This window comes from Neovison vison, chromosome 1 (assembly GCF_020171115.1).
Source record: "Neovison vison isolate M4711 chromosome 1, ASM_NN_V1, whole genome shotgun sequence".
NCBI lineage: Eukaryota > Metazoa > Chordata > Mammalia > Carnivora > Mustelidae > Neogale > Neogale vison.
The window spans coordinates 65,183,890-65,210,943 of NC_058091.1; the positions used below are offsets into that span (position 1 = coordinate 65,183,890).

At 42.1% G+C, this 27,054-nt stretch overlaps 1 protein-coding gene across 11 annotated transcripts in view; it reads left to right on the forward strand.

Annotated features, from left to right (window-relative positions):
* The window catches only part of MAP7 (microtubule associated protein 7), a 167,315-nt gene that overhangs the window by 12,078 nt on the left and 128,183 nt on the right, over positions 1-27,054 (forward strand). Inside the window, exon 1 of one of the 11 annotated variants that reach the window (XM_044248139.1) lies at positions 10,954-11,390. The exons of 7 other annotated variants lie outside the window; for them this stretch is intronic. In XM_044248139.1, coding sequence (XP_044104074.1) covers positions 11,258-11,390 — 133 coding nt within the window. In that variant the 5' untranslated portion in view covers positions 10,954-11,257. Of the gene's footprint in view, positions 1-10,953; positions 11,391-27,054 lie in introns of those variants that run through there. 3 more of the 11 variants (XM_044248076.1, XM_044248156.1, XM_044248085.1) reach the window with 3 other exon arrangements.

Consider the following 27,054-nt stretch of genomic DNA (forward strand, 5'->3'; position numbering starts at 1 on the left):
CATCATATAAATCCCAGGTAGATTTTCAGGAACTAAAATACACGTAGAAGAAATGGCTCCACAGTAGAAAGCATTATAATAGAGAAATGGGGGATGGAGCTATTTTTAGTCTGTAAGACCTATGAGAGGGCAAATGTCTTTGAATAGAAAACCCCCCATAATCTTTTAATCCAGTGAACCTCAAGGAAACACTACTTTGGCATATTAGATTCAGTCTTTGGTAGTCCAGCCATACCCAGAGTGCATCCACAATAGAGTTTAAGGTCTTCAAGGAGGTTTTGGAAGAGAGGAGTACAGAATGGCACATGGAAGGAGAAGAAGGCTTTACTGAATCCAGTGTCTGGGAAGACCAGTGGTGAAGTGCACAAAGATGACTCAGTGGTGAAGTGCACAAAGATGACGTTTTGCTTTACAGTACACATGCTATCTGTTGTCAGTGTCCCTATCTCGAAACCCGTTTATGGAACAGTTTGCACTATTGTAATTCTTTTTAAAACAAACAGCTTTTGGTTTCATAAACTTCCCTTCTTTTGTTTGTAAACCGCAAGAACCAGGTGTTTTTTCATTGAGTCCGCGAAAGCCTGGCTCTGGGCTGCAAAGGGACTTGGGTGTTTCTTATAATAAGGGTTGTGGGGGGGGGTGTCTCCCCCACCATGCCAAGATGGAAACAGGAACCAAGTAGGACCGTCTTGACAAAAAAAATTAGGAGAGTAGAAAGAATGTTGTTATAACTGTGATTGCTTCTCTACAACATTGTTTGTCTCTGGAACAAGTCTTTATTTTTGTTTTTTTAAATGTATCAGTGGTTTTAGTGCCTTTAACAATGGGAGTGTGGCCACTTTGCCCAATAATAAAAAGGCAAAACGGTCCATTTGTGGTGTTTTAGGAAGTTTGCCAAAAGGTTCCTTTTGTCATTATAATTTTTCCTAAGTTGCCTGTCTAAAATTAAGAGGAGTTTCGGGGCACCCGGGTAGCTCAGTTGGTTGAGCGTCTGACTCAGTTACAGCTCAGGTCATGATGGAGCCCTATGTTGTGTTGGGCTCCAAGATCATCAGGGAGGCTGGTTGAAGAGTCTCTTCTTCTTGCCCCACCCCCAGACTTACTCAAATACACACACTCTCTCTCTCAAATAAAATAAATAAATCTTAAAAATTCACAGAAGTTTTAAAGTAGGAGCTTGGAAAGGGATATGAAAGGTAAAGGGGTTTTGGAAATGAGGTTTGGGGCACTCCAAGTATGTTTCTCAACCTGTTCATCCTTCAGAGCTATTGTTTCTTTCTGTGTCTTTCTGTGTTGTGCCCACTAAAATCTGAGTGGCTCTAGATCAGACAAGACTAAAAGGGGATGATATTCCTCAAAAAATGTACTGGGTCGCTAGTAGTATCTATTTCTTGGAAATTAATGCTTCCCATCTTTTTTAAAGCAATTACTGATACATTAGGAATCTTTTTTGTTTAGCAGTTCCAAATTTGAAAAGGATCTGGCTTGCTTTTAATTCTAAATATACCTGTCTCTTATCTGTATAATTTAGCTAAAGGCTTTCAGTGTTCTGGTTGGTTGCTGACAATTACACTGGATATGCTTATCTTTTTCAGCGAGGACCTTAGCTGAGTGAAAACGACCAAACCTCAAACTTTCCCACCATGATTATATAATTTGCCCTTCTGTTAGGCGCTTCCTTCCCCTAGGTTGATTTCAGAACTATGTCTCAGAATTGTAATCATTTTTTCCTTTGTCAGAGTTGGTTCATTTAACGAATAACTGTAAAGTTTAGTACCTCAAACCTTCATACACACTTTATGTTCTCATGAGAAACATGTATTATTCAGTGCCCTCCCTGTCCACATATTTATATATGTTTCTTCTGATTGAGACAGTGGGGTTACTTTATGACAATAGGGAGTAATTTTTTTAACTTGCATATCTGCACTTTCCAATTCATTTAATGTTGAGGTAACCAGTTGTTATAATGATTAAAAGGATTTATTTGATAATGCTTTGATGCTGACCTGCACTGGATGCTCAAGGAGAGATCATTAGTGAAAGGTAAGAGGATTTAATAGTTCTACTCTGAGATTGCCTGAGCCCGATTGTATGAATACAATACAATTAATAGAGCATTGCAATATTGGAAATGACTTGAGTAAATAGTGTCCAGCCTCTCCAGTGAAAATTATGATCCCTGACGCATAGACCTTTGACTTTTGAGTGGCATGCTTTCATCTACAGCATGTTGATTTCAGTGTGGGAATGGAGTGTCTTAATCTCTGTGAGGTCTCTGACCATGATGGCTAATTTTATCTATCAATTTAGCAAATCTACAGCACCTGGTTATTTGGTCAGACACTAGTCTAAATATTGCTGTGATGATATTTTATAGATGTGATTAACATTTACAGTTACTTGACTTTAAGAAGATTACCCTCGATAATATAGGGGGCCTGATCCAATCCATTGAAGGCCTTCAGAGCAAAAACTGAGGTTTCCCAGAGAAGAGGAAATTCTGCCTTACAGATTTTGGACTTGCCAGCTTCTACGATCACAGCTGCCATTATTCCTTAAAATAAGTCTTTTTTTTAAAGAAAAATGTCTCTTTGTATGACTTATGTATTTTTCTCCAGAGAACTAGTAGTATGTAGTATCAATAGTAGTCCAGTAGTACTTTGGGTTCTGAATCTTTGGAGAAGAAGCCTGACCGGATACCCTGACCCTCAGAAAGAAAATCAGAGTTTTCCCCCAGGATTATGTAACACATTTCAATTACTTTTTAAGAGAAACTTTTAAATTAACTTCTAAGGTACAACCAGGATATTAAACCTCTTAAAATATCTTAATTGATGTCAGTAGGGCATTTTAGAATAAAGAATTGGAAAGAGTAACAAAGCCGCAAGATGGGATTGGGACAAATCTCAAGAAATTCTGTAATGAATGTTGAACCCTTTGCTCTGGGCTGGGTCAGTTCTTCATTGACCTGAAGACTTAAGACAATCACTCTCCTTAAAATGCCCATAAAGTAATAAACTGAATTGCTTTACTATTCTTCAATACTGCTCTTCTCTCATAAACGTTTAGCTCTCTCTGAAGTTACAGAGCCGTGGTGTTCCATTCAAAGTAAATGGTGTCATTGAGGGAAAACTCATTTATCTTCTTCATTTTTAGTCCCCATCTTCCCTAGAATTTCTCATCTTGTAGAGCTCCCTGAAGTTGCCCGCGGGGGAGAGTGCGGGAAGTCTGGGAGCTGCAGGTGTAGAAATCCTGAGCACCTGCCTGTGGTAACCAGAACACTGAGGGAAGCTTCCATTGTTGGTGTATTTTAGCTTTACGTCTAAAACCTCTGGGGGGCATCAGCTGAACGAGTAAAACAGTACAACTGTAGAGCTGCCTGCAAAAAACAGAGCTCTGTGAAGTGTAAATAAGGGCGAGGGAGGGGGGGAGGGGAGGGCCTTCTGAAGCTCTCTCAGGCTTTTTCTTTCTGCCAGAGTGTTTCTCCCTGGGCATCTAACTGCCCTTAGGTTCTCATCCGGTTGTGGAATCAGTTGTGGGATCAGAAGAGACTCTAAAGACCTAAGAATCCAACCTGGACACAACACGTTCATTCAGCACTGTCATCCCAGGTCTGTGTTTCTGCATGGCCATCTTCAGTGACAGAAGGCACAGCTTGTCACCTTCTGGTAGCTTCCAGTCACCCGGCCTCATTCTGCCTTCCAGCACTACACTAAAAGTAGAAATGCCTCCACATGTTAACCTTTAATACAGTTACCTTGTTTCTCCAGATCTTGCCCTGTTTTCTCCAGAGGAAAATGTACCTTTTTTCCAATGATCTGTATTATAGCCTAGAATTTTGGCAGGTCCTAGACTGCTCTCTTTCGAGTGTGTTCTAATTTATCATCCTAGTGAAATACCTAGTTCAGGCAATGTGATCCGAGGACCCCCAAGCAGAGAAGGCTCTTCCGCTTACTCAGCGAGCTGGACATCTGCTGATACCACCTGTGATACTGTTAGGACTTTCACTGCCTCATCACGCTGATCGTATGTCGAGAGCTCGCTGTCCGCGCACCCTCCTTCTGTGCAGCTCCTGAAGCTTCGCTGGGTTGTCTTGTCTTCTGTGCCTGTGCAGCTGGACTTAAAAAGAGGGGTTCGTATTTATCGTTACTAAGTCTTTTTTTAGCGATAGCCCATTATTTTGATCTGTTGATGATTTTGGCCCTGAGTCTAGCCATCTCTCTGTTTTATCTACAGATATAAAACCCTCGTTCTCCTCTAAATCTTTAATAAAACACCACCTTTCCTCCCCGTTGCCCACTTGTCCACACTCATCTGGGCTTTGGCAGCAACTCGGTATCCATGCTCATCCCCCTGAAAGAAGTCTTCCACGCTGCTAGGGCCTGCCTGTTTGAAAAACAAACACAAGTGACTGCTCATTTTATATTTTTGGCCTTCTATCCCCACAGTCACTGCGTGAGACGCTTTTCTCCACCTGGGCAGAGAACTTAGGGAACTGGTTTTTCATAAGTCTCACTCCTCCTTTTCAACCCATCCTCCACCAGACTGGCCGGTCTGGATCAAACATTTCATTATCAACACTCCTGAATGCCCCCTCCCTTGCCTCTGTTACGTGGGAGAACCTTGTATGATTTGCCTACTGCCTCCCCTCTGATGTCATTGCCCAAACCACCCCCCCCTTGCACCTTTGACATGATTTCTGCCTCCTAAAGCAAGACAGGGGGCCACAGTTCCTCAGTTTCCTTACCTTTCTAGTGGTGTGGCTCAAAAAATAAAACTAAATCTGTAACTGCTCACACACCAATGATAGGTCAGGTAACGGAGAAACACAGACCTGGCTGTCCATCTGATTCTTCTGTTGAAACCAGCAATTGATTTCTTTGCCTCCTTTTGAATCTGTAAAATTGGATTTATAACCTCCCAAAGGTGTCACTATTAGAGGAGAGGATGTGTGCCCATCTTAACTCGTGTCCAGGAATTCAGAAGTTCGTGCAGTGTATATTAGGTATCATCAGTGGGAATAATGAACGTTAGAACAGCCCGAGGACATTCTAACCTAGGTTCCTGGGATCCAAGTTTAATGTGGCATTTTATAATAATAGCAACTTAGCTAGCGATCCCTAATGTTTAGGAAAGAGTTTTAAAGCTTGGTATCCATACCTTATGTTCAGATAAGTGAATCCTCAGGGTTTAAAATTTTTTTTACAGAGGGGCAGACATGGGAAAGTGGGCTCTGCTGGCACCACAAAGTGCTCACCACACAGCAGAGATTTATGGAAATGTTATAAAAGGCACGGCAGGGACCTTGGACTTCTTGGTTGCTGGCATGCCACTGCTAGAGTAGTATTTATTTACTGTTTTTCTTAGTGCCTATTAACAAAAGGTGGTAAAATAAAGATCAAAGCAAACCTGCCTTTTTATTTTCCTTTCAAAGGGTCAGTCTTTCTTTGTGCTGTACTTCTTTGTCCAGCAGCTTATTGGAAGCTCTGTGTAAGGCTGCAAGATGGCGGGACATTATGCCTTTATTGCCAAAGCTGCCATGAGGAAGTGTCCTCATTCTAGGAAACTGTAAGGGAGCCCTCTAACTTGAAGAAGGCCATAGCAGAGAACCAGCTGGGACCCTTTGTTGTCAGGGGCTGTTTGATTCCACAGTAAACCTGTCTGGCTTTGTGTTTTCAAACCCCTATGAAGGTTTTCTTTTCTTTTAAATACTGCATTAAAATGTAGATTTCCAAAACTGCTACTAGAAGTAAATTGCAGCTTACCTTGGTGGGGGGAGCGGGGGTTAATGCATTAAATATTTAAAAGATTACTGAAGTCCAGTAGTTTTGAGGAATTAATCAGCTCCTGTGTGTTAATCATAATGTAGAAATAAGAAAAGTCTTTTTAGCACTTCTGGGGCCTGCTGAAAAGTAACTAAGTTATATGTTATAGAACTGTAATTTACCAGTGACTGTCCATTCAATTCCAGCAGTAGTGATTTCTGTTTTCAGCTCCAGTCCTTAATGAGTGCCAGTCAGGCTCTTTTCCATTTCAGGGATGTTTTCGTAAAGCTCCCTAGGCTTTTAGAAGGGAGAGTCTAGGTATGCTTCTCACTGCTTAAACAGATTGCTCTTTGCAGGAGGATAGTCTTAGATTCATTCATGGACTGTATGCTATTTTCTAGTCTTACAGTCATAAAGACAGACATAAAATAAAGGAGGGATACGTGTGAGCAGAAGCCAGCCTAAGTGTATGTGTGTATACATACGTGTATGTGTATGCCAGATAAGCATATGTGTGTATAAATGCGCCTGCCTGTATGTAGTCTCCTAGAACATTGTGACAGGTAGGTCCAAATCACGAGATGATTTGGTAGGGGACTTGTTAGGGGACTACCAAGCAGTTAGTTTGACTGTTACATATTCACCTGCCTCATAGCTGGAGGCCCGCCAGAGGGGCCTGGCAGCCAGGATAAGAAGGACAGATACAAATTCATTGCGTACTAAGGGAGTGGGGCTGGAGGTGGGAATTGGTGAGGACAGCCGTTGCTCAACAGCCTAGTGGCCTGTTTCATTAATAATGGACGAGTGATAGCATTTCCACTTACAGTTGTCACTATATGTAATGATTATATTGGGAACATTTTTCTCTCTATAAAGTGAGTTTAGTTTAAAAATCTACCTTTTCTCACTAGGTAATATCTCATTTCTTCCAACTTTGTACGAAGTCCATTAAAAATCATTAAAATAATAATTATTTTATTATTAAAAATAATTATAACAATTGAAACCATTGCAAAACCTCACTGACTCTTGGAAGTCTACATACCCCAGTTCCCATGGGGACTGTACCCGCAAGTGATGTTCAAGGCCACATCCAATTGAAAGCACTTACTAGTTCTGAGGAAGAGCTCAGGAATTCGGAATAGGATTCCTTTTACTTTAAGGCTTTGCCATCCCCTTTCCACATCGCTTTTGTTTGGGGTCTGAGTATAAAAGGGAGAAGACTGGAAGCCCATGCTTCTGCAGGGGTTCAGCCCCAGTATTCCTGAAATTAAATAAGAGTTAAACACCTATATCCATTTAAAGACGGGGTTTGAGCATTTAAGAAACTAATCTCAAAGTATTTATGTCTTACTGGAAGAGATTATGCTGAGTGAAATCAGTCAAGCAGAGAGAGTCAATTATCATATGGTTTCACTCATTTGTGGAGCATAACAAATAGCATGGAGGACAAGGGGCGTTAGAGAATAGTAGGGAATTTGGGTAAATTGGAAGGGGAGGTGAACCATGAGAGACTATGGACTCTGAAAAACAGTCTGAGGGGTTTGAAGTGGCGGGGGGGGTGGGAGGTTGGGGTACCAGGTGGTGGGTATTATAGAGGGCACAGCTTGCATGGAGCACTGGGTGTGGTGAAAAAATAATGAATACTGTTTTTCTGAAAATAAATAAATTGGGAGAAAAAAAAATAAAATCTTAAAGAAAAAAAAAGTATTTATGTCTTAAATGTGTACTTCATGGATAGGGAAAAAAAAGCCTCCTTTATTATGATTATTTGGTCTTGGAGCTGTTTGCTTTTCTATGACTGGTCACAGCTGTGACTGGGACACAGCTAGTCACTGTTGCAGTCAGGATTTACAAGGCAGCTAGACAAAAGCATCTTAGCCTCAGAGCAGATGGGCCATGGTTTAATCCTGACTCAGTGACTTAACTAGCTGGGGGACTTTAACCTCTGTGAGCTTCTGTTTCCTGACCTGTCAGGTGATGACTCCTCTCCCCCATGCTGTTATGACTAACACAGGTAACCTATTTAACACACCTCGCACAGCATCTGACAAAGTTGGAGATGTTCCTAGATAATGGAATTCTTGACCCCATGCCTGCCCATGGGCTGTAGGATGGTGGTGACTTTTGGCTTCCTTTGATTAGGCTTTCATTTCCCTGTAAATGGTTTAAGCATAATTTTCAAAACAGCCATTTTAGTGACTTCTACATTTTGACACGAATCAAAATTCTCCGTGAGACTTCTTATGCATGAAGAATGCCATCTTTGTCATTTGAGGGGATAGTCTACTGCGGTTAACAGGAGAACTAGTGATTGCCTAGTGATCATAGTTTTGGTCCTGTGTGTCCCAGAGGGCTGTCCTATGATCTCCGGTTCCACAGACCTCAATGGGGGGGCTCCTTTTTGATATCTTACCCAGACAAGGTAAAGGCTATGAAGACTTTGCTTTGCTGCTGCATTTCTCCTATAAAAGCTTTAAAGCCATCCAGGCCATCCTTGAAAGTAAAAGAATGTACATCTTCTGCAGAAGTCATTTGAATTTCAGCTTTCCCTTTGCTTTGCTCTTAGAAAGGTGTTTCATTGTCCTCCTAAGATACTTCATAAAATGTTAATCCTCTCAATGTTTTATGTGGACGATGAAGAAGAGATCCCTTTTTCCTTAGCTTTATCTCTTTCTTTACTTTTGTTAAACTTCTTGGAGATGGTTAGAAGCTATTAGCTTTATTTGGGTAAGGAACATTTTTTAATGAAATTTGTCACTTGAAATGTAGCTTTTTACTTTTTCTGCCAAAAGGTAGTTTCAGCCGTGTGTGTGTATGTTGCCATTGTAAGTACTTACCTGATTCTCTGGAAGGTAGAAGAAACAACTAGATTTGAAAAGATTTCCATAAATATGTGTATGGTAATATTGGACTATGTTTCTTGATCACCTGATTAAAGAAATAATAATAAATCATCTTCAATTTGGAAATAGAATTACCAAATAAAATTACTGAGTAGGATTATGGAACTATGTGGTATCCACCATTTATTTCTTGAACAATAGGATCTTGCATGTTCTAAGCATGGTTCCTCCTTTCCTTCCTTCACATCTTGCCACCTCTGTAGAGGCTGGAGAAAGGGATCTAGGATTCTAAACTCTGTAGGCCAAATGTTCATCATAAGCAGAAGCACTGAACTATGGAGGAGGAGATCTAAATGTTCACTCATGCTGCCAACTAACATTTGACCTGGGCAAGGAATTTTACCTCTCGGGCCTCGGATTTCCTTGCATGAAAAATGCTGATGTAGATGCTTTCTCAGACCCGCTCAGTTCTTCAGCCCCATTCACTTTTATTTCAAATACCAATCACATAGATGACTATGATTTTAAGTAAACTTAATATCGGAAATTTCCAGCATTTCCCCAATCTACACATCTAATAACTGTTAACCTTAATTAAATCCTCTCAGTCTTTGAGGGAAAGATTTCTATAGTTTTGATGTTTTTGTTTTTATTTCCCCAGAGTACATTTGCTAGTATGTCTCCTGCAGTGGCCTGGGCAATATTAGTAGATAAAAAAATAAAATTGTTCTTTGGTAAAGTTGATAGTTAAACTGGAAACGCCTTAAATATGAAGCAAAAATGGACTACTTAGAACAGATGTATTATAAAAAGTAAAAGCAGGGAGGTATCTGGCTGGCTCAGTTGGAAGAATATGTGACTCTTGATCCTGGGATTGTGAGTTCGAGCCCCATGTTGGGAACAGAGATTACTTTTTTAAAAAGATGATTCTTATACATATCACCTGCTTTTTTTTTGCTTTTTATAAGGACTTCTTCCAGCTACCACTATGCTCATTTAATCCTTTCCCCAATCCTGGAAGGTAAATGATCACCTCAATTTTACAGCAGAGACTAAGTCACCAAGAAAAGTTAAGTGAATTGTCAACGGTTACTCTTCCATTCAAAGGATTTAGACAGAGTACTGGTCATAGAATCCTCAGGGTCCTCTCATGGGTGAGTAGATTAAGTATTGAGAGGAAAAGTCTGGAGTCTTCCCACTCGGTCTGGAGTGGGAAGATGGCTTTGGACTTTTTAAGCAGACTTGATTTTGATTAAGAAGCAAAAACAAAAACAACAAAATTAGTTTCTTAATTTGGCAGTTGGCATTGGTCAGTGTCACTATAAACTGAAATTTTTTCCCCACATACAGCATAGTTTCAGGCAGCCTAGAGGTGGAGAGTCTGGAGAGTCTTAAGTGAGAAAGCACATTTCAGGAGAAAACAATATCACATGATTGTATGCTTTGGAGAAAACAATCTGAAAAAGAACTAAAAGTGGGTCAAGTGTTGAGGATTGCTCAGCTCGGCTGGGAGTGACCGGCCCAGAGCCGGTGAAATTGCAGGGGGAGTAGCCTGGATGTGGTGGGGCGGATTGTTTTTTCCTTGGTGAACTGTAGTTTCTCTCCTTTCGACTCTTGCACTCGGGATATTCCAGACTGCCGGCTCTGGGAGAAGAGGCCGGGTTCTCCCCCTGCCTGCCCTCTCTGGAAGGTCTCAGGTGCAGGGCAGTGCCGGTCCTCCTGCCAGGTGAGGCCCCGCCTGTGTTCACACAGACTCTGGGGTCTCAGGGACGCCTGCAGGGCTGGGCTGTGTGACAGAGTGCGGAGTGTGCCGTGCGGGTCCAGCGAGGCCTTCCTTCATCCAGGGACTCGCAAACATTGTCCCGATTGAAAACCCGCCCCACCCCCCAACAAAGAAGAAGTCTTCTTGCCTTGAGTCCCTGGCTCCGTCGTGGGAGGGGGCTGCCCTGCCGCCGGTGCTGGCAGAGCGGGGCGGGAGTTGAGAGGAGAGGAAGAAGGAGCCTGGCGGCGCACGGGCCACCTCCCTCCCTGGGCTCCCGCCCACTGCGGTGAGTTCCCGACCGCAGCCCGCGGCCGCGGGACGCTGGTAGAGCCGCTCGCGCGCTCCTCCTGGATCCGGACAGGTCGGGGTTGTCAGGGCAACTGTGCACAGCGGCATCTCACCGCTCCCCTCTGTGCCGTGTGCGGAACAGCTTACCGTGCTGCGGCGGGGGACAAGCCTGGGGACAGGTGCCTGGGGGGAAGAGCCGGGATCTGACTGCACAGGTTAGGCAGCGGACCGAGGCAGCTGACCCTGCGTGCCTTTCCTGGGGCTTTTCCGGAAGGAGAGTGCGCGTGCGTGTGTGGGGAGCGCGTGTGCAAGCAGCGGGCTCCAGCCAGCCACATGCCCGGGGGGAGTAAGTGGGAGGGGGCGCGGAGGGGAGGTGGCGGGGGCTGCTGCTAGGTGCGGAGGAACTGCAGGGCCTCAGTTGCCAAGTGGCTGGTAGTATCTGTCAGCTGTTTGCACACTGTTTACCCATAGGGGATCTATTACAAGTGCTCAAATGAACCGGCCGCTTAGAAACTAGCAGCTTCCTGGGAGCTGCAATTACATAAGCATATATTTTTAATATAGTAATAATTAAAAGAGCTAGTAGCCTCGGTATGCCTGGATCTGCTACAGCTATCAGACAAGAGAGACTGAAGAAGACCAGTGCAAGGCCAATTCCCCTTGGTTTATTCACCATTAACGAGGAAGAGGAACAGCAAAAGAATGGAAATTCCAGAAGACCAAAAGGTATGCATTAGCTCTACCCTTTGGTTGGAACCGGCCCCTATTTCCCACACCTTCTGTGGCACATTTACAAACTGTGTGCACACGGTGCGGAGTGCTTGTGACCCCCTAGCAGTTTGCCGGTGGTATTTACACATTCTGTAGAACTGTGGATACGTGAAATGGGGAACAGATTTTGCAGATTTGGTAGCTTTCAGATCAGCTGCCTTTCTGACCTTCACTGCTTTCTTGGCTTAGAGATCTTTAATTTTCTCATGCTCACTTGAACAGTTACCGATGACACTGTCCTAGCAATAGGAATAGGAGTTGTCCAGGTTTAAATGAACACCTCCCCACCTTGCTTAGGTGCCTTGGTGAGTTCTGTTTAATAAGGACAGTTTCTCCTCCAAAGGGGATGAGTTAAAGTGACCAAAGAGTGCAGCCTTTTCCAAGGGCAGAGGGTCAAGACGTTCCTTCCTTCCTTTTCTATTCCGAAATACTGAGAGCTTGAAGGAGGAGATAAATAAACACGGAGTGCACCATAGAGGACAAAGCTAGGGAACAGGGAGGGAAGACCATGAGGCTTTCTAACTTGTGATGGTAACTGCTACTGAACATCTCCGGGAGGCTGGCCTGTGCTGGGTGTGGAAAGGAGAGGTCTGGTTCTTGTGCATTTCTGTCATAATGATGACATGGAGCAGCAGCTTTGACTGGCTTCTCAAATCCCTGGGTACTCCATCTTTTAGCATTGTCTCATAGCCACCCCTCCTCCCCAGGGCTGTAATTTTCGGGATGGCAACATCATGCCTTTAGAAGAAGGGCTTTAAGGCTTGCATTTTAAGTTTTTTCTTGCAACTCCCTTCCCCAAAATATATAAGCTATTCATTGCTTAAGCTGATAGAGTACCAGTTTTGCTGTTTCCATGTGGGGATTAAATTTTAGCTTGCATTCAAACTGTTCTGTCCCGGAGATATCAAATTTTCCTCTGTGTGGTACAGAGCAGTAGCATGGCAAAGTAGCAGGCAAATATTTAAACACTGATAGAATAAGTGTTTGAATAGAATCCAATGTCTGAAAATGACTGGCTTTCTTTTTCCTGGTTCTTGAGTGAATCTTCATTTGCTTTTCTCAAATATAATTGCAACTGTCTACTCTAAATCCAGAAGTATATTTTACTTCACTTTTAAAATACCATATATAGAGAATGTCTAATAACTGGGATCTAAGTAGCATAGTTGACTTTAATTTCACTATCAGACATAGCTTCTGTCTTAGAACCAGATGACTTCAGGAATTTACAGAAGCCACAGATGGAAGCTGATGGAGATGATTGGTTTGTTTCTGTTTTTGTTTTTGTTTTTTTGCCCAGGAGTTAGACAATTGAACCAGGGTATGCTTTTGATGAAAACCCAATACTTTAAATTGTTAGTAGCAGATCATTTGGCCTCTTAGGAAGTGGTAACGTTCTAAATTAATGTGGATCTGTTGAATTGTGCCCACTGTGTATTTTTTTGAAATGTTCTTCATTTGCAGCACTTTTCCCTTAGGCATCTTTGAGAGCAGTAATTTAGGATAACTATCTGTTTTGTTCTGAGTAGTTTTCTTGAATTCCTCTCTTTCTCCTGTGTTTTGTTTGTTTGTTTTCATTTGCCTTTAGTGTTTTATTTAAAGGAGGAAGGGAAGGGGAAGTAGGTGCTTCTAAAAATCTGTTTTTGGCAATTCGTGCAACTTTTTGGATAAGAGAGACTTAAGAAGGTTCTGATCCCCTACCATTTTTCTTTTTCTGCTTTTCCCTATATCAAGGGGAAAGAGAAGGAATAGAGAAGGAGGAAAATCTTTTGTTGATCAGGATGTCCAGACTTTCTGTATATCCCCCAAATGTCTCTAATTTATGGACACATCTAATAAAATAAACAGCCCTGGAAATATCAGTGGTTCTTGATGGATAAGACTATTGGCTTGGTTCTGAATTTCTTTCTTTCTTTCTTTCTTATTTATTTATTTATTTATTTATTTGACAGAGAGAGACCACAAGCAGGCAGAGAGGCAGGCAGAGAGAGAGAGGACGAAACAGGCTCCCTGCCGAGCAGAGAGCCCGATGCGGGGCTCGATCCCAGGACCCTGGGATCATGACCCGAGCCGAAGGCAGAGGCTTTAACCCGCTAAGCCACCCAGGCGCCCCTGTTTCTGAATTTCTTATCAGGTCTGTCTGAGCAATAGGAATGTCCACTTGCAAATCTAACTTTGTCAGTAGAACAGTGATGGAAATATTCTATGTATCCCCTGTCCGATACGATAACCACTAGCCTCATGTAGCTGGGAGCACTTGAAATACGGCTACTATAACTAAGAAACTGACTTTTAGATTTTTTTTTTTTTAAGATTTTACTTATTTATTTGACAGAGAACAAAAGTAGGCAGAGAGATAGGCAGAGAGAGAGAGAGAGAGAAGCAGGCTCTGCACTGAGCAGAGAGCCCGATGCGGGGCTCAATCCCAGGACCCTGGGATCATGACCTGGGCTGAAGGCAGAGGCTTTAACCCGCTGAGCCACCCAGGCGCCCCTGACTTTTAAATTTTAATTGATTTTTTAGTTAAAGAGCCACACATGGCAAGTGGTTACCTTCTTAGACAACATAGTTCTAGTCTTATCTCTGTAGACTATCTCTATAGAGATATCTCTTAGACTATCTCTATAGCTCTATCTCTATAGAGCTGTGATCTGAATTTTTGTCCTCTCTGTGTTGTCCAACCTTACGTGCTTCCTGGCGCCAGATATGGTCAGGTCCTGAAATGAATGTGGAGCATAGTAAACTGGCTTTATAGATAATTTCAGTTGTCCTTTTCCACATAAATGTTATTTCCTGCTCCGAATATTATACTTGCTACTCCCTGGTTGCCGACATCATCCTTTGCAACATATAATGGACTTTTATTTATTAAATTATTTCCAAATCATCATGGCAAGATGACATACAGGTTATCTTTTATGTGTTATTATTAAGATAAGCAATCAGAAATTTTGTTTTCTTTTTTGCCTGCTCTGTGGGCTAATCAGCCAACTGTGTGCAACCTGGTTTTCATGCTTAGTATCTTTATTCTGTCACTACCAGGCATAAAGAAGTTTGTTATCTGAATTCAGGAGGTAAATGCTCCTATTCAGGATTACCCTGGGTTAATGACAGGTCGCATCTTTCCAGATACTCTACTCTTGGTAGCCATCATAACGAACTTTGTAGGAATGAACATAATGATTACTGTCTGGACTCCCTGTGTGGCTTCAAAATTGCCTTGATGGGGTGAGACAGTAGCTTGGTTAGCTGGTAGACTCAATCAGTTCTTGAAGGTGAAATTTCTCTCCCTTGTAATCAGTAGAGATGCAAATGTTTTACACGCCTTGCTCTTATCGACGAATAACATTTAGACAGTAATTTGGGGTGAGCTGGGCTTCTGCTCTTGTACCTCTAGAACCTAGGTCTTGGTGTAATGCTGATTAGTGGACTGGTGCAGGAAAGCTTATGTAGGTACTGCAGTGACTCAGTGTCCTTGCTTAGGTTTCAAGGCAAACCCGCCTTATGGTGAGTTTTACTGAGCACAGTGTAATTAATAAGTAAAAACACCTTTTCTCCCTAAACCAACATTTGCTAAATGCTCAGTCTGTACAGATTCCTTTGCTGGGACATTGTGGAGGTGGTACAAAGGTAACTGACATGGTTTCTGCTCTCAGAGGTGTCTACCTCTCTAGTGAAGGAGACCACTGTGTACCAATAATGCAAGAATATAAACTGACATCGGGGGAAGGGCTGAGAGTATTATGAAAGTATCTATACCTATGTGCCCTTCTCTAGACAGTAAGCTTCTCAAGGGCCAAGACTACTCCTCTGTGTATGAAATTGCAGAGTGGATGGAACATTATTGACTGGAGATAAACTCAACATTTAAAAATAATTTGCACAGGCTCTGAAAGTCTTACTAACATAAGAATACTAAGAAATGTTGATCATATTAGATTGTCCTTCCAAGGCAACCATTTTAATGTTTGGGTGTATCTGATATTTGGGTGTATCTGATAGGTTAATCCTATGACTGTTTACCACATTGCCTTTACCTAAGAGTGTATCAGGGATTCTGCCCTGTTTTGTTGTGTTCCATTATACTATTTTTCATTTTCTTTGGTGGAAAATGAAGGCATATGTTTACAAGGTAGTATTAACTGACCAGTTTGTTAGTATTGAGGTTAATGCCTCCTGCTCATTTTGTTAGCAAATTGCAGATTAGATTATAAAGAATTTTTCTCCTTGAAATCAGGACACAGTAATTCTGGGAAGCTGTCTTCTCCTTTTCCCTGTTGCCCTCCCCCTGCCTTTTTGTTAAAATGGGTTTTTCTGGAGCCTGCAGTAATTTCTTCTTCTTTTTTTTTTTTTTTTTTTTTTTTGGCTTATGCACTCTAAAGGTAGAATTTCTGCCAGTGAAGGTTTCCAAATGAAATATGATCTGCCATTTACCATTTGTATTCCTATTGGACTAGTGATGATCTAGCAATTATAATGTCCTCTTTATAAGTCCTGAGTCTTTTTTTTTCCCCAAAAAGGAGTGTTAACGTCAAGAAATGTGAATGCCATTCTAGAATCATTCTCTCTCTTTTTCTTGTTTCTTTCCTCTTTTGTTCTGTAAGACTTGGACTTTTGTCTGTTCCCACTGTTTTTATTTGTGCCATTTCAGGACTAGGCAAAAACTTTTAGCAGTAGAATTCTACAGCTAGTGAGGCAAAGATATAGTTCAGAATAGCAATAGTATCAAAGATCCCTATTATAAGGAGGAAATCTTAAAGTCAAATTGATTGCCATAAATTTTATTTGCTCAAGAAACCCAAAATGTAATGTTTTATTCAAAGCCTTTATATAAAAATAACAACAGGGGTTGTCGAGAACAAGGACCACAACATCTGATGTATGGCTTACACTCATTGGATTCTCTGTGAACACCTGTTGAGTGAGTGGAACTATTTCCCAGGCATCCCGTGTTACAGTAGAAATTACCGTAGGTATCGCTATACAAGGGGAACGTGATTTAATCTCTACATAACCAAATTTTTTTTATGGTGAGGTACTATATGCATGGGAATTTGCTTGCTCTATAAAACTAAAAGGGTTAAAAATTATGTGTGTGTTTCAAGAGACATAATCAGTAGAGCTAAAATAGCTGACTGCTCTAACCTTAGGAGCCAAACACATGTATTTGGTGAAAATCTCTCAGCTGATAAATCTTACATATTATTTATTAGAAGGTGGGATTAAGTATCCTTTTCCACTAACATCAACATATCTCAAGGGGCAACTTGGATATAGCCACTTTAAATTCCGTTGTTACTAAAGGGGCAACTTTAAATTCCGTTGTTACTAAAAAATTAGCAGATCATTTGGAGGCACATTAACCATGTTTTGAGCAGGAACTAATACCTTCACATCAACAAAGGAAATTTCATTGAGAGAATTCATTTTAATTCTCAGTTCTTAGCATTTGGAAGAACCCATTTATGTTGGGCCCTCTATGCATTAAGTTTATGTTCTAGACTTGTTAACTTCCAAAGGCAACTCATACATCATTATATCTCAGATCTGGATACAAAGACCCAAAGGGTACCACAGGCAGCCATAAGACATTGTGTTTGAAATGTTTACTTCAAAGGGCACTGATGAATATTTTTGCTGACTATAAAATACAAGTTCCATTTTCTTCTTTTTTTTTTTTAAAGATTTTATTTATTTATTTGACAGACAGAGATTACAGGTAGGCAGAGAGGCAGGCAGAGAGAGAGGAAGGGAAGCAGGCTCCCTACTGAGCAGAGAGCCTAATGCAGGGCTCAATCCCAGGACCCTAGGATCACGATCTGAGCCGAAGGCAGAGGCTAACCCACTGAGCCACCCTCAAGTTCCATTTTCTTCAGCTTTCTTCCCAATGATGATTATTTGAGAATTTTAATAGATTCTGTCCAGATTCCAGAGAATTTACCATTCTGGGTCCAGTGTGGAGTGTGAAATGAGAATAGAGCTTAGGCATATTGACGGAAGAAAATTATGTTCACAGTTTCAGGCCTAATAAAGTAGTAGCAAGATCATCTGTGGATTCAGATGTGGATTCAGAACCAGTCATCCTAAAATCACCATTGAGAATAACATTATGAAGTTTGGTGTGGTGTGGTGCCTCCTCATAGGGTTACTTACAAGGTCAAGCATCAAGTGTATTTGTTGAGGAGTGATTTGGGAGTCCAGGTGGAAGGTTGGAATCTTGTGGACCCCTTTTGAAACCCCTCTGAAACAATGTAGCACAAAAATCTAAGTACAAATGCAAAGTCAAGATTGTGGTTATTGCCTCTGAGCCCCTGTAGAGAACTATAGACGTTCAGAAACTGCTCCTGTCAGCGCTCTTGGTCTATATGGCAGGAAAAGTTTAACCAGATGGAGTATTAGTGGCTACATCCAAGTTTGCCAAGATTATTAGAAATTCAGTGTAACTGTGGGGTGAGAGAAGACTGTGTGATGTGATAGAAAAGTTGCCACATGTGAAAGTAAGCAAGTTACAGTTCTTAACCTTTCCAAGCTTCAGGCTCTGAGCTGTAAAGTGAAATTAATCATACCATGCTCACAGGTGGAGGTGAGGATTAGAGATATGATAAGCATTTAGTATACTCTCTGGAAAATATTTGAGGCTCATTAAATGATATTTATAAAAGGTGGGACATTTGACTACAAATGGCCAATTTTCTGATAACTCCGACAAACATACTCTTTGTCTGTTCCAGTACATGTCTGTTACAGCAAGTTTCCCTAGTCTAATCTCCTGCCTATTCCCTTAACTAGCTTGTGAGTGAACATTTCCAGGAGGACTGCCACTTTTCTGAGGCCTTTTTAGTCTCTTGTCCACAATAGGTATATGTGACTGTCTCCCTGTTCTGTGTTTATTTGTGTGGATCAGATGTTAGATGTCAGGTAGATTACTCATTGCAGTACCCTGTAATTGTGCCGTGCTAAGGGAAGGAAATAAATTACCATTATGTCAGATCACCTCACTTGTTATTTAAAATACGATTAAGGGAGTGTACCTTTTATTCCTTGGGGTTAATGGAAAACTTCTGGCCTGCCTTAATCAGGGAAAAATAGCCATGATCCTCTGCCTTCTTGGAAACCAATCAAGAGGAATTTTTTCACAAAATTTCGGCTTCTGGAGTTTTTTGTTTTGTTTGTACTTCCTCTCGCCTGCACGAATGGAAATGTCCTAGGCTTGTGGGCAGGTTTGTGCCAGGGGCTTAGGTGATAGGCACTTACATTTGGGGGCTACTGGCTTTCTATGGGCCGTTTTTCTTCTCATGCTGTTTTCAGCACCAAGATTTCTTGTTCTAAATTTGGTCAGTTCCTGTCTTGTCTCTCAATACTTTTATTTCTCTCTGGTGGTCTTGTTGTTCTCACGAGTCAGTCAGCAGTAAGTGCTGTGAACGTTTGATGCAGGCAGCATATTGGATGTTCCGTACTTCTGTTACTAAATGTATATGTTAGCAGGTCTTTGTATTCTGAGGGGGAGCTCTTCTCGCTATCTGGTGTGCGCTGTGGCTGGTTCTCCTCCCTCTGCTGTGCTATACTTGGCCACCATCTACTTCTTCAATTTAAATGTCCTTTCCTCAAGAGTGTCCCCAGATCAGGCTGGACCCCATGTTCTAGGCTTTCCAGGGATCATGTACTTGTCCTTTGTTACTCCAGCCAAATTTTAGATTGTGTTTGCTGAGTACTGTTAAAAAATCTCTCCAACTGGACTGAACTCTGACAGGGCAGTGAGTGTGACCTTTAGATTCATCCTGTGTTGCTACACAGGGCCTCATGTATAGTTGAGGCTTCCTAAATACTTATTACACAATGACTAATGAGAGATGACACCCCGACACCGTCAGCCAGGGAAAACGAGGAAGCACAGCCAGCGAGGCTATCTGTCCAAGCCTTGGAACATTCCAGGGTCCAGAACTACATTCTGAATCTGTCAAAGGCCTTGAGATACCAGGTCAGCCATTGCCCTGCCAGGCAATAGGACAGTGACTTTTGTGTTACAGACCTTTGCCCTCCAGCCCTCATGCAGACAGGACTTTTAGTTAGTTTTCTGTTCAGAGTATGCAGACTCCACAGTGACCGACTTGGACCACATTCCAGTGCCAGAGTATGCCAGAAGCAGCTTCTACCGTCATCTTTCCTTGAACTACTGGAGCTCATTATTAAGTGTCCATTTAAGTTTGTGGTATGTTACTCATTACAGCCATGATTGAAGTATTACAAGTATTTACCTCCCTTTGAACAACCGAAATTCACTATTATGACAATAAGGTAGAAGTTCTAAGTTGGGGCAGATTACGTAAGAAACGAATCCTTGATGACTTACTCCCTCACAGTGACAGGTAGCGTCTCCCACTGCCGCCTCCTTCTCTGTGGGTGGGGAAAGACCTGCTGCGAGCAGCCGTCCAGTGCTTTCCTGGCCTTGTTCCCTCTGGACCCCCACCCAGCCCAGCCACGCGCAGAATTTTCCTTTCCTGTCTCTCTTTTATACTACCATCTCTACTTCAGTCTTTTTCTTTTTTCCCCCAAGGCCCAGAAAAACAGGTTCTTCGTAGGTAGACAGTTCCTGGCACTGACCTTTCTGTCAACACTATGTAAAGATGCAAAGTGGCAACCTCAGTGTTAGGATTCCAGACCTCAGCACTCTGGGTTTTTACCCTGGGCTGACTTTGGGATGATCATATTTTCTTTTTGCAAGTCTCCTACCTCTGATTCTTCTGCACCATTGCAGTAGTAAATCCTTTCCCTAATCTTTACACAGGGCTCGGTTTGTTCTAGCTCCCCCTTACCCATCTAGTGGTTCAGAGTTTTATTATATTCACGTTAGCCTGAGCCCTGAATGGAACTCCAAACTGACCACTTGGGTCAACACTTCAATCATCAATCAGCTTGACATTTTATCACAGCCTAAGTGACTTTGAAATCCTCTCCACTGCCACAAGTTGCAGTGACCTTGACATTTATTCTGATGCTACGTGACCTTCACTTTGACTCCATTTAGGTAGTGTAGATCTGTGTTGGGCCTCACTAGCACTCCATCTGCGATTCCATGAACTTGGAAATTCCCCTGGGCACCTACAGACTTCGGATTTAGCAAACAGTGATTTTTTTGTGTGTCTGTACCATGCGACAACATGCTAAATCTCACCAACTTTGGGAGCTCAACCTCCTGCCTGCACCGTGGACTCACCTCCTCCAAACCCTTCATCCTCTGCATGACCCTTATGCTCCTGAACCCTCTGTTCTCACAGTTATTAGTACCCTTCCAGCTCACTTGTCCTCTTTTCAAGCCTGGAACTCATGGGTAAACCTTCTCAACAGTGCACTTGGATCAACGCCTGGTCCTTTGCAGGCTCAGAGTATCCCCACATAGCCTCTTCTTTCTTCCTTATGGCTGCCGAGTGTTGCTGCAAGCATGCTTGGGTCTGTTCGTTCGTTCTTTCTCTTTCTTTCTTTCTTTCTTTCATTCAGATTTTATTTATTTATTTGATAGAGAACAAGACAAAGTACACAAGCAGGGGGAGCAGCAGAGAGAGAGGGAGAAGCAGGCTCCCCACTGAGCAGGGAGCCTTACATGATGCGGAACTTGATCCCAGGACCCCAGGATCATGACCTGAGCTGAAGGCAGACGCTTAACCAACTAAGCCCCTCAGGCGCCCCATCCCTTTCACTCTCTTGCTCTCTCTCCGGCAGATGAGCCCTTCTGCTGATGGCTGGTTGTGTGAGTCAAACACACAGCAGGCGATATTCACCATGAGTTTCATCCCCTCCACCTCACTCTTGACAGCTGACTTTTCTGCCACTTTGCTGTGAACACGAGGATGTATTAAATTGTACTATTCTCACTAAAACACTACAATGCAAGAGAGGAATGAGGAACTTCTGTTTTCATTTGATGTGAAGAAGGAAGAAGGTAACATTTAAAAGGACTATTGACCACCGACACCGGATTTTAACTAAAGCCCAAGTGTTGGGGCATGACTGTGGTTATGTGCCCAGTGACATGCTTTTTGGTGAAACATCGTAGATGAAAGCAAAGCAAATGGAATGCTCCAAGCCCCATCTGAGAATTTGCTGTGGGTCATTACCCTACTGATGCTTCTTTTTTTTTTTTAATATATATATATTTTTATTATTTATTTACTTGACAGAGAGAGATGACAAGCAGGCAGAGAGGCAGGCAGAGAGAGAGGAGGAAGCAGGCTCCCTGCTGAGCAGAGAGCCCAATGCGGGGCTCGATCCCAGGACCCTGAGATCATGACCTGAGCCAAAGGCAGCGGCTTAACCCACTGAGCCACCCAGGCGCCCCCCTACTGATGCTTCTTGAGGGGGGTCTATACAATTACTGATCTGTGTTATTCAGGAGAACAGGGTTAAAGAGGGAGTCCACACTACTTCAGGTGATGTGTTAAAAATGCAGAACTTCCATTCAGGAGTTTTGGTGTTTGTTGAATTCCTTTCTTCTGACAGTACTGTCAGAGTCATTCGAGTGGAGGCCTACTTCATCATTCCCAGTGTCCTGCATTTGACTCCCCAACCCTGCCCCAAGATTAATGACTTTTTATTTTTTTATTTATTTTAAGATTAATGACTTTTTAATGACTCTAGGTAACAGCAAATTTTTTGACTAAATATGTAGCTATTTATCTTGTCCTCTAGCCTATTTTATTTTAAAACTTAACTGCAACATTTTAGTGTGAAAGTTAAACAGAGGAAAACAGAAAAAAGAAAACCATCCTGGGTGCAATGGGTGGTTCATCCTGGATGAGCTCAGCATGACCTGCTTCCTCCCCATGGCCCTGAGATGTCAGGTTCACGCTTCTAAGATGATGGCGGAAGGAGAGCAGGCATCACTGAATGAGGTGTCAGCGGCACACTGGATGGCCCCTAGGATCCTTCGGACAGTTAGGGTGGCAGAATGTGTCGGTACCAAAATCCAGAATATACTGGATCTCTTCATTTACAGACTCAGAAAAATAAGTTTCCTTTTCTGGATGCTGATGAAGACCTCCTTCTCAGAATCACAGGGATGCTTCAGGACCTCTAAAGACATGACAAGACAAGACATGACAAGTCTTTGACAGTGTGGTCCCTGAGGGAGACCAGATTTTCTGGCTGGTAAAACAAGCAAGGCAGGTTTGAATTCATAGAAGTATCCCTGAAATTTAAAATTGGGGGCTGTATGTGAAAGTAGATGTTGAATCGAGGTTGTTCCCATCTGCACAGGGCTCTGGTCTCTTGGAGACAATATGTGGAGGGATTAATAACTTGGAACTAGGAGGTGGCGAAACTGACTCCAACTTTATGCTTCAGGCACAGTGTTTGATACTTTGTTCTGTGCCCACTCGGTTCATCTCTAACCAGGGATGATAGCATCACATGTCTCAAAGGCCTAAGGATTAGGTGGGGTTACATAAAGCATGCTTCTAACTGCACCAGGCACTAATGAGCTAGTGTGTAAGTGATCCCAAATGTTATTTGGAAAGGTTTTGCAATTTGATAGCTTAATTGTAATAGTTCTAAGAGCCCAGCATTGCTGCTAAGACTTCTAAATTTTAGGAGACTTAAAACTAGTTGAAAGATGCACTTGCTTTATGAGAATGCAATAATTAAAGACTATTTTTCTTCTATTTCTATTTTTTTTCCTTTTAAGATTTTATTTATTTGTTTGAGAGAGAGAGCATGAGCAGGAGGAGGGGCAGAGGGAGAAGAAGGGGAGCACAGGGAGAAGCAGGGAGGAGGGGTAGAAAGAGAAGCAGGGGAAGGGAGAAGGGCAGAGGGAGAAGGGGAGAGGTTAGAGGCAGAGGCAGGCTCCCTGCTCAGTAGGGAGCCGGATCAGGCTGAATCCAAGGACCCCTATATCATGACCTGAGCCAAAGGCAGATTCTTAACTGACTGAGCCACCCAGGTACCCCTTAATTCTAACTTTTTTAACCTGAAAATAATCTCAGATGCCTAGTGATTGTATAGCTATAGAAAATATTTCTAATGAACTCCTTTTCCTAGACAATTACTTTCATAACAGTATTGCAAGCCACTTTTATATTGGCCACACAAAAATAAAGACAGTAAAGTGTGTTTGAAATGTGTCATTGTGTTCCTAAGTAATATTCAGGAAGCTACTACTTCGTGGCTTGATAAACCAGTTCCTTTTCACCTTGCACATTGTTGTAAGGTTGTATAATTTTCTCAGACCACTATTTTTTTCATTCCTTTTGGCTTTTAACAGAAGACTATAATGTATCATATTTTGAAAGCTGTGATTTTAAGAAAAAAAGTTTAAAAAACAGCTAATATAAAATCCCTGTATGTCGGATGCCTGCTCTCTTCCGTTCAGGTCAGGATCCTAGGACCTTGGGATTGAGCATCGGGCTCCTTGCTCAGCGAGGAGTCTACTTCTCCTTTTCTTGCTTTTGCTCCCTCTGTGTCTCTCTGACAAATAAATAAAATCTTTAAAAAAATAAAATTTAACTTAAAAAAATACCCATATATCTGGGACCTAGACCAAAAATTTTATATTGAAATACATAATATTTATGGGGAATATAAATAAAAAATATTATGGCTAACGTTACAGTTTTTATGTATCCTTCCATGGTCTTTCTCCTTCCATTCCTTCCTATCGCCCCACCTTTCCTCTTCCCAGGGAGATAACATGTACTCTTCCTGTCTTTTTCTTTATTTTGACTATATGGAGATATCTTTTAAAAATCTGTGTGTTTAAGTTCATATAAATTATGTATTAGTATATCAACCTGCTAGCTTGCACCTTTCCCCTCAAGTTTGGAAATACCAATGCAAAGTGATCACCATGGTTTGTTTTAACTGCTATATAGAATGTTCTTCAGTGCGACTTTCCCAGTTTACTTATTACTATTTTCCAGCGGAGGGACAGAGGTATTGATTAGTTTATTTAGTCCTGTTGAGACTACAGATCGTGCTCCAGTAACCATTTGTACATCTCTTCTTGGACGTGTATGCAGGTTTCTCTGGTATATTCTTAGAAGTAGTGTGTGCATTCTCATGTGCTGAGTTGCTTTTCCAAAATCATTTTATCAGCATAGTCCCACGTACCCTGTATGAAGGTCCACATTTCCTTATCCTTAGACTGGATTTAGTAAGACACTTTGACTTTTGCCAGTCGGATTGTTATGAATTGGCATTTTAATTAGGGACATTGGACATTAGCTAATGTAGTGTTTTGTTTTGTGTTAATAATGGGAACACTAGCATCGTTTGGTGTTTTTTTTCTCCCCCTAGAGGAGGGGACGAAAACTGCTGCATCGATAATCAGGTTTAAAGTTCATGGTTCTTGGCAGGTATGTGGAATCACTGAAGGAAGAAACAGATGGTGCCACTACCATGCAGAACTGAGGGGAAGGCACTTACCTTCTCCACGACACAGTGGCCGGGCGTTAGAGCCAGGTTTCTCATTCCCCTTTTCAAATAGTGCATCTAGTTTCTGGGCCTGAGTCTTTTGTTTTTCTCTTATTAGTACTTCTGGTCATTCACCATCTTTCCTATTAGGGGACCAGAGAAAAAGCAAAGTATAAAAGTTAGGTTGATCTTCCTGACCAAACTAACTGTAGTAAGGTTTCTTTTAGGTTGAAGAACGTAAGCAGAGAGGAGGGGCGCTGTAGTGTTTCGGGGGAGAGCATGTGTTGAAGACATTGCTTAAAATCTGATTTGGTACTTATTTGTGGTTTTCCATTATTCACATAATCCTTGGGCCTGATTAGCATTTGCAAAGTATGAACTCTGCAAATGCAAGGCATTAACATGAATAATTGAAAGGTAGAGAGCTAGCTATAGCGACTGTGTGTTTTCTTTTATTATGATGGAGGCTATTTTAGTAACAAGAGGAAGCTTAGACTTGTAGACTGCTAGTCTGAAGACTTCAGTTATGCTCTCGCTCAGCCACACGGCATAATATATTGTACGGTTGCCTTATTTTCCTGGATAAAGAAAATTACTTTGCAGGGGGCAGGGGATGGAAATCTGTATTCTGTGCTCTATATCGATCTCAATTATAAGGGTACAATCTGAATTTCTGGGAATAGAGCTGTGCATAGTATAATCATACCTTGTTCAAAATTACGTTGGTCTTTGCCACAACTCGTGGATTCGGGGCCCGTAGTCCCCACAAAGTGTTCCTCCCAAAATGTTGGGCATTTTCCCAAGGAATATCTGGCCACCTGCACTGGCGTCACTTTCCTTGCTAGTGCTCTGCCGGGCAGTGCTGCACCACCGAAGCAGTGGAGTTGTGTTTCCCAAACTGGTGTTCCGCACATCCTTCCTCCTGCAGGGTGATTCTAACTCAGATCAGCTTAGGAAATCTATTTCTATACTATAGGACTTGTAAGGACATTTAATATGCTATTATGAATTAGACTTATTTGACCTGGGATAATTTTGTATGGGGTGTATGTGTGTCTACTTCACAGAGAGCCCAGTCGAGGAAACTCTGTAGTGTTTGTGTGTTTGCATGCATGCAAAGCATCACATAGGAAAGTCTTCATTTGGCACCATATGGTACCAGAGCCGCGAGCCGGTCTGTTGTAAATGGATGATTTAGATTTTCAAAGAATGGCTTCTGGTCAATTCTTTGACAAGCCCCGGTGTGTATGAATTTCTCTTAAAGTCAAACTTGGACGCTTGCTACATAACAGAAGTCTATAAACCTAGCTTGGCTGCTGGTGACAAAATGCACAAAAAGGCATCTCAACCTTTTCCAGTTCTTGCTGTGGAAGTGGGAGACAGATAATACTTCAGTGAGTGCCAGACTCTGGTCCATGAAGCCATGGCTGCCTCTGAGTTCATGGGAAGGGTCTGTCTTTATTCTGCTGCCTCAGGCAGAGGCTGTGATCCTCCCTTCCTTCTGATGTTCCAGTGAGTAAGGAAGAGAAAACTCGTGATAGAAACTTAACTGTTTCCTCAAGATCCTTATCTGAGAGCTGCATGTGAGCCAGTCATGATGGATCTATTTATTTTCTGAACTCTGGAAGCACGAAAGTTAAGTCATGCTCTGACTTAACTGTGGTTTGATGGCTCTGTAACTTGCTTGACATGTACCTAACACGTTTGGGCAGAGAATTTGTATAAATAACTGGGATAAAATAAATGATATGTAAGATTAAAGAGAAAGGAATGGAAAGGAAGATCTGGAAATATTGCCACTTCCAGCTTTGTGTAGTATTGGGTTAGTAGTAGAAATGCGAACCAGTGCTGTGAATGGAGCATTTACCACATGAGAGGCCCTGCAGGGGCCTTTTCAATGTGTTCCCATTTAACTCTCAATTCCATGTTACACAAATAGAATGCTGAAGTTCCTGGGTGAAGTGACTGGCCCAAAATAACACAGCTAGTAAGTGGTGGCCCAGCATTCAGACCCCTCTGTCAGGCTCCAAGTCACCTACTTACTCTACTTGCTGTGATCGAACAGCAGTGCAAGGGAAGGGAGTCCTTCTGATCCCCCCACCCCATCCTTCAGAGTTCACAGTGAGGAAACTGAGACTTGGAGGAATGGGTTGAAAGTCACTGTTTTCCTTCGGGCACTGAATTCCTGTGACTTCAAAGAAGTGTCAGGTGCAGTAAA